The sequence below is a fragment of the Rissa tridactyla genome, chromosome 3 (assembly GCF_028500815.1).
Source record: "Rissa tridactyla isolate bRisTri1 chromosome 3, bRisTri1.patW.cur.20221130, whole genome shotgun sequence".
Taxonomy (NCBI): domain Eukaryota; kingdom Metazoa; phylum Chordata; class Aves; order Charadriiformes; family Laridae; genus Rissa; species Rissa tridactyla.
The window spans coordinates 47,288,641-47,299,625 of NC_071468.1; the positions used below are offsets into that span (position 1 = coordinate 47,288,641).

The 10,985-nt window shown below is 46.3% G+C and overlaps 1 protein-coding gene across 5 annotated transcripts; it reads right to left on the reverse strand.

Annotated features, from left to right (window-relative positions):
• Positions 1 to 85: 85 nt before the first annotated feature.
• Positions 86 to 10,985, reverse strand: AGT (angiotensinogen). Of its 5 annotated transcripts, none has more exons than XM_054194885.1 (5): positions 10,816 to 10,985; positions 7,609 to 8,425; positions 3,456 to 3,720; positions 2,865 to 3,009; positions 86 to 2,038 (listed from the first exon to the last, which is right to left on the reverse strand). In XM_054194885.1, exons 2-5 carry the CDS (start codon positions 8,399 to 8,401, stop codon positions 1,847 to 1,849), a joined length of 1,395 nt encoding a protein of 464 aa, XP_054050860.1. In that variant the 5' UTR covers positions 8,402 to 8,425; positions 10,816 to 10,985; the 3' UTR covers positions 86 to 1,846. The 5 variants fall into 5 exon arrangements, with proteins under 5 accessions (XP_054050860.1, XP_054050861.1, XP_054050859.1 ...); XM_054194886.1 differs by having other exon boundaries at positions 7,609 to 8,428; positions 10,863 to 10,942; XM_054194884.1 differs by having other exon boundaries at positions 98 to 2,038; positions 7,609 to 8,428; positions 10,820 to 10,985.

Sequence of the window (10,985 nt, forward strand, 5' to 3'; positions counted from 1 at the left end):
TGGCCAGGGGCTCCCCTTTGTTATCCTCCATCTTCATCATGGAAATGGAGCATTTTGTGATCTGAAATTTTGTTTGTGGCTGATGCTACCTTTTGACTTTAATGAGGAAACAGGGTAACTTTTAAATTAGTATGAACACTTGGAAGCTGCTTCTTTCGTGCTTACAGCTGTATCATTGGCTGTATTGCATGATAATTTGCAATTTACTGTCTTAAAAAGCATAAATCTGACTTGGAGCAAATTTCAGAAGCCAGAACAAGGGATGTAGTGATGGACATAAAACCAGCTGAACTGTGGCAAAGCAACTTGGAAGTGGGTTTATTTGCATCTTTCCGTCTCTGCGTATTTGTAGTTAATTGCTTCTGTATATATGATAAACATAACTATATTTAGATGTTAGAGCATCTGGAATACATACAGTATAATCAGATAAATACATGGATGCTATATCATAGCACTTGAAAGCTTAGTGTTCTCAAGAGTGAGTTGTGTTACTTATTAGTCTTTTCCGTTAAGCTAGAAGGATCCATCGTGTATCTCCATGAGCGACAGCAAGCCACTGGCATTAATGGGTTTGGATTGGATGAACATTTGGGCCATTGTGGATGACAAGGAGCTACCATGCTCTGGAGGATGCATCTGGCATCATGTACCAAAGAGGTTTGCAGTTATTTTCTAAACGCCATCGGTGCTAAAGACAAATCTAGAGATGACAGATGGAATATCCTTGTTCCACTGAGAGGCTTTCCTTAGTACCAAGACTTCATTCCCAATTCCTCACTTCCCAATTCAAGAGTCGTCTAATAATCTGTTTTTCCAGTTTAATGTTTCAAACCTTTATGACTCTGTTAAGAGTTGGATTGGACCACTGAAACGTTTTTATTCACGTGTACCAGCCCATCCATCTTTTATACTAATACAGATTGCTGCCATTAATGCTATTGTTTAAGAAGAGATGGTTTGGATACGTTAAAGTTTACAGATCTGTGCTGCTCTAACAGTACTGTTCTTTGTCACTATAAGGCTGTAATAAATGCCTCTAGGGTTAGAAAGTAATCCAAGGAATAGAATTGTATTGGAATAGCAGGCCTTCCCCCCCCCCTAAAAAAGTTGGAGATAATTCTGTCAGGCGATCACAATTTATCCATTGCATCCATTAATGCTACCAAACTCTATTTTTAGCTTTTCCATAGAGTTAAGAAATGAATGTATCCATCTGGGCTGCAGAAAGAAGAAACTTCCTCTAAATGTGTTTTTGCTTCCAAGGCAAAAAATCTTGTCTCAGTGGGACAAACGAAGCCTGCCCGTGCTGCTGGCAGCATTTTAAAGGAAAATGTTGCTGATGAAGCTAGAAATCTCTGTGGATAACTGTAAAACTTCCACTGTAACATAAAAGGGGGTCTCTCTTACAAAACTGACCAAACTAAAAAAATTAAAGTGACCTCTTAAGGAATGAAGAGGTCTTTTTCTATTCTTTTCCATAATATATGCTGCTTGTGCTTGTAAAACTATTTTTTTTTTTTTTTTAAGTCAATGCCCTGCTGGCTACTACTTTGTCCTCACTGCATCAAAAAAGGGAGCTGGGGGCAGAAGGGGAGAGACAAAGTAGGAATAAAGAAAGAAGAGAAGCTGGAGGAAGAGTTTGAGTCATCTCACGTGAAATAGATGAAGTGGGATGAAATATTGCAATGTTTTAGCTTTCAAAAAGCTGTATTTCAAACACTACCTGCTTCATCTCAAAGCTAAGTAGAGTGCTCAAAAAGATCATAAAAACAGCTGATGAGTAAGAAAAAGGTGATGGGAAATGTGCGTCATTCCCCTCCCTGCCCATCCCCCGTGGCTGCGTTTAAACCCCCTGCAGTGGGTTTGTAACTCTGCCAAGGAAAAGCATTGCCCTTGACTTCTCTTCAAAGACAGCAAAGAGGAATGGCTTGTTCAGTGTTACTTCCAGGAACACCAAATCTTCCTTCTGTGCTGCGGGGTCTTCCGGCTGATCTGTTCCATCACCGGTCAGTTTGAAAAAGGCTTTATTTATTACCTGTAAGGCAAAACATACGAGTAAATCCAGAGTCATCAGAGCATTAGAGTGGAGAGATGAATGAGGGTTTAAATGCACATGAAGTAATCAGTAACTTAGATCAGCTGTAAGCAGCACAGGACAGCCTCCATGGATGTTTAAAAAGACCTTGGAGTACTTGTTCCATAACCTGTGAAAAAGCTCTACAACTGCTTGGATGCTTGGGCTGTATGAAATCCTGGTACCCTGGCAGCCCCTGACAGAACTTCCAAGGTAGGATACCTTCCAAATATAAAATTAAATAAAAGTAAAGGCACTCGAATTATACTTCTGGAACATAGTTTGCCTTCTTTTTATGAAAGACAGCCCTCTCTTTCAAGCTTTTGCTTCTTCCCCTGGGGAATTGGATGCTGGTGCCTGTCTTGACGTGCTGCGTGCACCTCTGCATTTGTCATTTCTGGGAGTAGTCCCAGAATGATGGCGGATTATCCCCGACAGCCCAGTAGCTGCGGCCTCTACTACTTGCTCCAGCTGTGGTGCCTGGAGGTGTTTGAGCTGGAGGTGGTAACGAATGCAGTCTTAATTTGTACTCGGAGTACCCAGCATGCTCAGGCCTTAAATTTCACCTGTGTTGCACGTTATGTTTGCTGCAGTGAATAGTTTAAAGCAAACTGATGGGTTAATCTAAAAAGTATTCACTATCTTTCAGTCATCTGGAAAGTCTCCTACTAGCATGTGTCCCACATAGCTCTGACTGGCTTGCTCTATGTAAATTTATACAGTTAAAGAGGATGAAACTGAGCAGGAGGCATTTTTTTTTTTTTAATGCCAGTGATGTGTACTGTACCTTTCCAACTGTTAGATTGGTGTCGCTTATTTTACTGAGATCTGCCCCCTTCCCCAGCAGTGCTGGCAGTTCCATATCTGCAAGAAGCTCCTGTAGATCGGAGCTGCCTTCTATTCTTAACTCCGGCAGCGTCAATTTAATTTCTCTGTGGAAAAGAGAGAGAGAGAGAGAGAGGGATGAGTGCGTGCAGGCTCTCACCTGTGAAAGCATGGTGTTTGGGCAGTCCTGGGGAAACGGGCGTGTGAAAACAGCCTCAAGAAGTGCTCAGAATGTGGGCACAGACAGCTACCAAGGGCCCATGGGCATCATGTTACTGTTTCCATGTGGGAAGTCACCCTAAATCTGCCCCGGGTGTGCTGTTAAACCCCAGATCATCCCAGTTCATGGATCCTGTGTTGTCAGCTATGGAAAGGCACTTTGCTTGTTTCCTTGGAATACCCCCAGATACAAAGCCGATCCCGCTGAAGTTGAGCTCCCTCGGAGCGAGGTTCCCTGGGTTTGTGGGTGTTCCTCTCTGTGCTTGGTGTTAAACCCTCCCTGGCAGGATCCGACCCGGTGCCTGTGCAGTGCACCCCGTCTCGTCGTCCCTACCTTGGAGACAGCTGCTGAAGCCAGGCCGAGGACTGCAATGGCAGCTGGGACTCCACATGCTCCAGGTCGCTGCCGTTGATGGGCTGCAGCAGCACCAGCAGCGCCGTCTTGCTGATGGGGACTTCCACCACAGAAAAAGTCCCGCTGGCATCAGTTTTGTACTTGAACGTCCCCGTGACTGACAACATGGGGACCAAGACCTTTGTGCTTGAATCCACATGGAACTCCTGAGGCTCTTTGAGCCGGGAGGCTTGCTTAAGGTTCACTGAAAAACAGATTGAGAAAGAAGAAATTGATTCTTCTTTCTTCACTCCTCCCCTCTGCCCCTTAGCTGGTACGTATGTTTGTTTAAAAGCACCACGCTGTACAATAGACAAGGGCTGCGTGTATAAAATTGCGTTTAGCTGCTGTAACCATATGTATCCTGCCTTTAATATGCCTACCGGCAGCATCAGGCAGAGGCCGACGCAGGCTCACAGCACAGGGACCACGACCACCAGGACTGTGGCCAAAGCTGCCACGTGTCTGCTGGCTTTGTGGCCTTTCCTGGGCACAGCGTTTCTGCTGGCTTGGTTGCCTGCTTCCTCACAGGCTGCCATGTGGCTCCCGGTCGGCTTGTAGGCTTGTGTGGAGGGTCTGCTTGGATTTCCTCTCCATCCCCTGGGCAGCTGTGATGGCACATCTGGGAGCACATCCATCAGGACCAGCCCTTGCCGCAGGAGGGCTCTCAGGCAGCCAGGTGGGCTCAGGAGAGGGAAGGCAGCGCAAGCTGGGGCTGAGGGCTCACCCTCGGCCACCTTAGGACCCAAAGCAATGGGGAAGGTAGCGAGCATGACACTGAAGTGTTGATTGAGCCAAGGGGGTTAAAAAGGAACATGCCTGAACACTTGCTCAACCTTAATATAAATGTCTTACCCAGTTCACAAGTTTGGGAAGCCTTGCTCTCGCCTCCCGCTGCGTCTGTGCAGCTTTGCCTTTCAACATCTTATCTGCTCACTGCCACAGAGATCAGTCCTGCTGCCCAGTTAGGCAGATAATCCTGTTGGCATTAAAGAAACTACAGCCATCAGCGAGAAGGGCAAAGATCAGAAATCTCAAAATTGCTATTTGGTGGAATTAGGGAATAACAGATGTGTACATTGTGGTATCTCCTTGCGTTGAAGTAATTAATACTGGTATAAAATAGGAGCTGGTCTAGCTGTACTGTTAACTAGTCAATCCTCCAATAAATCCAGACAACATATTTAATAACATATTTAATATGTAGTAAGTGATTTTGCATAGGGACGCCTGCCGCTCAAATGACCTTGCATAAAAAGAGCACGTAGCCACTTTCACTTGCTATAACTTCACCAAAAAGAAGCAGCAGGTAGGAGATGTGAAAGGCGTAAGAAAAACAAAGAATAAGGAAGTAGCGTTGGTCCTCTTTTTTTCTTATTTTACAAGAGCAAGGAGAAAGGAGTCGCTTTCATGTGATCTGTATAACCTGCAGAAATTTTTCTCACAGCATAGCAAAAGTCAAGGCTGTAACAGTTAAATAAAAGGAAAAAAAAATAGTTGAGCATTCAGATAGCTAGATGTGTCAACATGGGATAGTAATTGTTTTTAAACAGTCTTGGGAAAGATATTGCAAAATTTCAAAGCTCTGCTATTGACTTTGGGACTGAGTCCATTAATATTGTGCCAGTCTGGAACCACAACAAATCGGCTCCCTGTGGCCTTCTGCTGGTTGAGGGTCCGGACATTTGTGCCCTCAAATGTGTCACTAAGTGTGCATTCCCCTGAAAGCACTCTAAAAGATATTAGTAGTCTTAATACGGCTATCTGTTTCTTACAGCGTTTTTTTTGGACATGGGAGAGATGCATTTACAATGTATTTAAGAAACCCAGCTTTTTGCCTTGGAGACCTGGAATGTAAAATGAAGAAAACTGCAGATGAACTCCCTTCTATAGAAGGCGACAGCTGACAGGTTGGAAGAATTGGTTTCTTACAGTGAGATCTCTCGTATAAGGACACAGAAGCTGTGGGATTGGGCAACCTTTCGGCAACTACAGCAGAGCAGGGAAGAAACCTGTGTCTACAATGTAGGGAAGATAACTGATGTGAAACAGGCTGTCAATCACGGAGCGAAGACGGAGCCTGGGCGAGTAAAAGAGCGCTCTGCAGGGCTGATTTGGGACTACAAGAAAGAACGGCTGGGCCTCTTTGCTTCAGGTGATGATCTCCATGTTCTGTAGTACAGGCTTTATGCCAGCCTGACAAGTTTAATGAGAGGGTGACTTTCTGTGGAAAGCTATGACTTTTTACTTTAAAAAAAAAACCAAAACAAAAAACCCAAAAAACCCAAACCAAAAAAAAAAAAACCAAAAAAACCCCAGCAAAAACCATCCTACCAAATTTCTAGTTAAAACTGAAGTTGTTGAGGGGTCTCTGTACAAAAGTGAGTTTAAATAGGAGAAGGTCAGGGTACTTGAGATTGTGCAGTCCCACGGTGCTATTTTCATTCACTAGTTTGTCATTATTTTGCAACTTCAGGAAAAAAAAAAAAGTCTCTCAGTAGAATTTGCAGCTGATGTTCTGCACTGGATTCTAAATGGCAGTCCCTGCTCGGCAGCAAGTCTATAAATGTGAAAACAACTGTGTGCACGCAAACAACAGTTGAGACCACTGGAACATTTAGTTGTTGTTTTGTATGGATTTCTGTCATTTTATCAATCCTGTGGCTGTTGATAGCATCTCAGGAGAATATATAATGTGTTTCACACCAAAAAAAATGTAGTTTTTCCTTTCTGTAGCTATAGGGACAGACATGGAACGTGACAGCATCGGCTGTCATGATTGACCCTCCGCAACCAAATGGCAAAGCAAGTGCTGAAGTCATCTCCTATGTTTATTAGAAGAGAGTTGCTTATCTAGTTCATTTGTTCCTGAGCCAATTTTCTCCATCCCATGTGTGGAGACCGCATCATCTCGAGTTCACCCTTTTGAGAGAGTGGAGGTAGTAGAGTGGCCCAGTGACTCAGACCTGCAAGCATGTCTTCCTAAGCTAATAAAATTACAAGTTTCCAATATAGAAGAAGAAGAAATTGTTCTGCTAAAGGAAAACTCTGCTCTTGTGGCCATGCCCAAGTCCGCAACACGAGAATTATTTTTGCAGTATTGTCTCTATGCTAGACCTTACACCAAAGAGAAAACTGCTCACAGCTCCCTGAGGAGTTGGTATCAGTCAATGACAGCATCCGTGAAAGGAAAAGAAAACCTGATATCCAGTTTACAGGTGGTGGGAAGATGAAGGCACAAAAGCATTTCAAGAGGACCAGAGCTCCACCTTTATCAGCAGAGGCCCGTTTAGAAACTTAGCGCTCACTGCAAGTTTTCTGAAATACAGTCGCTGGTAGGCAAGCTGTCTTAAAGCATGCTGTCTCTGGTATTCTGTAGCAAGGATGTTGAAAAGCAGCTACAGTCAGAAGAGGAGGCTCAGCTGTGGTACAGGGGGATTTCTGGGACGGCAGCATGGAATGACCCTAGCTAAATAAGGGATTGCCTTAATTCTTCTAGTTTTGTATATGCTCCCTGCTTCCATAACTGGTAGCTTGTTTGGTTGCTTCCTGAGCTAGAAGTTGCCTCCAGATTTCTGTGTTTAATAGCCACTAGAGGGGTCACGTCTATTATATTTTTTAGCCTTTCTTGAAACCGTACCTCTGGCCTGTTACCCCCACCTCCCCTGTGGAAATACAGGTCCTGGGGAAAGGTATTTTTCTGGCTTGCTTTAAACCTACTTCCTGATTGTTTTTGCTGGAGGCCGCTCGTGACTTTTAGTTCTTTTGCAGTCAGAAATGCTGCGTAATCCTCTCTTATTCCCCTTCCCACACCTTTCCTAATCCTCAGCTTCCTGGACAAGGAAAACTTCTTGGAGGCCATCTCCTTCCACCTCCTCCCCGTTGCCCTTTCTGGCTTGTGGCAGAGTGCAGGCAGGACCCCCAGCACAGTGGTGGGGAGCAGGGCACTGTACGTGGAGCAGCGGTTCAGCCTTTCATCTGAGCCCTTCCCTTTCGCCACTGGCCAGGTATGACCTTGCTTCCTCGCCGGGAGCAGGGCCACTGCCCATCCTCCACTCAGCCTGTCCCCAAAATGAGCAGTGCTCCCTCATACCTGCTAAGCGGACATCCACTGCAAACAGCAGGTCGGCGGATGGATCGATGTCTGTCAGTAAGCACTTGCTTCGGCCCTCGCTTTTGGCCTCCACGAAGGCGTTTATTTGCTTTGCGGCCTCGCTTGGGTTTGTAAAGTCAACAGCTCGGGCGTAGAGAGCATCAGTGGAGGGGAGCAAGTCCTGCACGAACAGCTGGGACAGAGGTACGCCGGGGGCAGAGAAGAGGCAGAGCGTCTTGGAAAAGAGCAGCTCCTCGTCCCTGCTCTTGATGAGGCTCTCGATCATCCTCAGGCTGGAGAGAACTTTGTGTCCGTCCACCCTGGAGGTGCAGTCAGGGTCTCCGGAGGGGGGAACAAATCCCAGCAACCCCTGCAAATCGACTGCTGTCTGGTTTGAGGCGCCCAGGTAGAAAGACACCAGGGAGCCATAAAGACTTGTTGGGGAAAGGAGCACGTTTTGGCCCCGTCGCGCTTCCCGCAGCTCGCTGTAAAACCGCACGCCCAGGACATACACAAAGTCCTTCAAGTAGCTCAGCTTCTGCCTCCCCCGGCCACTCAGGCTCGGGGCTTCCAGCTTGTCCCTGTCCTTCAGGTCATCTTCATAGGCAGGTGTGGTTTGGGACTCGATGGAGACAGGGAGAAAAGTTTTCTTTCCCTCCTGGACCAGGCTTTCCAGCTCCTCACAGGTGCTCTTGTTGAAAGAAAACAAATTGAAAGGGTGGACATAGACCCGGTCAGAAGTCACTGCAGTGAGGCACGCCAACAAACAGAGAAGATCTGCTACCAGGTTCATGTTGAAAAATTGTTTCCACGGTGTCTGCTGAAAGAAAAAGTGGGGAGGAAATAAGACTGATCAACCTGCTGTAAACACCAGTTCTCTCACTCGCAGAGTGAGGTGCTAGTGCTGTGTTGGAGTTACAAAGGCAGGAATTCCGGTATGTGGTGCTGGCTGGTCTGCCTCTGCCCCCTGAAAAGCTCAGGGTGAGACGGCCACCAGTTTCAATGGCAGCAGGTGGGGAAATTCTAAGCACAGATTTGACTCCATTACCCGCTGCAGTGCCCTAACGCCTTAGCACGGGAAGCAATGTGGTTGTGCATACTGTCTAGTCAGGCTTGCAAACTAGCGTGTGCTAGTTCTGGCAAAATGTTATAATCACGCAATATATTGTTCCCGGGAGCTGGTCAGAGATGCCTCTGCAAACTGCTGCACTAAATCTTGCTGACATGTGCAGGGGGTAAGCGATTTGCCTGCTGTTATGCGGGAAGTGGGTTTGGAAACCAGGTCTCTTCAGGTCCGAGCACTGCACGATCCCGCTTTGTGTGTCTAGTCAGCATAATACTTGGCACTAGCAGAGCGTTTTGTGTTTTCATAGCCCAGTGCAAACATTCATTCTAGCTTCTAGGCAAACACGCTCAAGGCTTCCTTATACAAATGTGCTAATGCTGAAACCATTTTCATAGCACCTTCTTTATCTGAATACAGAGTTAGGAGGAGTAAGCTGAGTTTTACTCTACTATGCTGGCAGTCTTCTCCTGCGGTAAAAGACCACCTGCTGCTCTTGTTTTTCTTGACGAGAAGTAGAGAATTTTACTGGAGTTGGATGTCACTGGTGTTCTGGTACAAAGGATCTGGTGAATACTGGGAATGAGACAGTCACAGGCACATATAAACACACATACATACACACACACGTGTGTGCGAACACACTGACAAATTTTGCATTTTTATAATTTCCTATAGCCAATTTTTTGATACCTAATAAGCTCTGCTGTACCTTCCCTGGATTTCTAGTATATGACACTGACTTTGTGTATTTGAAATCCAAATGCATTGGAAATTATGCATCTATAACAGTTATCATTGGCCAAAACCCTGTTATTCAGAGCTGTATTTTTATTCTACTAGTCATTTCTTGTTTATTGTGGCTCTGTTCACCCTCTGTTGCACTTTCTAAGCTCTGCAGAGCTCACTGAATGGGCAAAATGCTAACAGTCCTGCCAGTAACCAAGCTCTGCTCTCTGTCTTCTTTCTCCAGGATTTTTTGAGTCGCGCTGGGCCTGTCAGCTGTTATCAGTCTGGTAGCCTGAGCCTTTTGAAGAGGACGCGGTGCGATGTCTGTGTCAGCAACACTTTAATTTACACAGGGTACAAGTGTCTGGGTTTAAATTCAAGACCTGTCACCTTCCCAGTCTGATTTACAATGTATAACCATATTCACTTCACTGAGGGATCCCCAAGTGTTTCAAGCCTAATAATACTCCAGTTTGCAGTATCACCGCTCTCCTGCAAATACAACAACTGAGGTGCGCAGATGCTTGGTAATTAGACGTACCTTGCTGATTACATATGCCCGTTAAGGTGCCCATCTACATTCCCAGGCTGTAGGCTCCTATCTAACAGCTTGGTTTGCAAATGGAGTTCCTGCTGTTGTGATGGCCCCCTGGGAAGTCTGAGCGTCTTCCTAGCAGGTGCCCGTGGTCCGGGCCTAAAACTATTTGTTCCCATGCAGGGGAGGACTTATAGCCCTGTGCCTTGATCCAAGGATTGCTCTTCCCCAGTAACTCCCACCCCATCCTCTAAATTAGTGTGTAGGCAGTGGCAGTCGGTGCTGCTGTCCCCTCTGCTCCCTGACACGTCTTCGCCTCCCCAGCCCCATTGGCAGCAAGTGACACGCAGCACTGCAGGTCGTCTTCATTCCTTATGAGCAGTTAAAAAATTATCTTGGGAGATGTCTTCCCAACTTCATCTTCACAGTTAGCCCAGCTACTGTGCTACTGCATTTCCAGTCTAGCCTGCGTTTTCCACAAAGCGACGGCTCAGAAAAACCATACCAAAAAGCCACGAATTAGACGCACTACCCTTCCCATCCTGTTCTTTTCAACATACAATTCTTTTGTAGCATTTCTTAATCCTTCCTGTAGCAGCAGGGAGGATGACTCTCTGCCACCTGGTCAGGCTGTGCCGTTAGGCACCGCTGGTGGCCGGTGGTTACTTCTCTACGGCTGCCAGAGCCATCACGTCAGCTCTTTTCTCATGAGCAGAAGCAAGAGGAGCAGTTCTCTCTGACAGCACTTACGCTAAGCTCGATCTGCGGAAAGCAAGGGCGGTTTATTTCCCTAAAGAAGTCAGTCCAGAGCCTTTCAGAAGAGCGTGAAAACCTGAGTTGAGAAACTGGCATTCAAAGCAAATCCAGGAAGTGTGCTTACTCGCCTCCGTCCTGGTGTGTGCCGCCCCTCTGGTGCTGTCCCCCCACCTTGGGCAGGCTCCTCCGACACCTCGTCCCCCTGGAGCGGTACGTCGTGATTGCTGGTGGATTTATGCCCTTTCCACGGGAGGGCCCTTTCTACATATCTGCAGTGGCATTGCGCAAAGCTAC

What these genes read in the sequence shown, in the direction of transcription:
- AGT (XM_054194885.1), bottom strand. Translation starts at nt 8,401, where the DNA reads ATGAACCTGGTAGCAGATCTTCTCTGTTTGTTGGCGTGCCTCACTGCA. An exon ending in AGTGGATGTCCGCTTAGCAG is followed by an intron (nt 3,721 to 7,608) that starts GTATGAGGGAGC and finishes TCTGTTTTTCAG; the next exon opens with TGAACCTTAAGCAAGCCTCC. An exon ending in CTTCAGCAGCTGTCTCCAAG is followed by an intron (nt 3,010 to 3,455) that starts GTAGGGACGACG and finishes TCTTTTCCACAG; the next exon opens with AGAAATTAAATTGACGCTGC.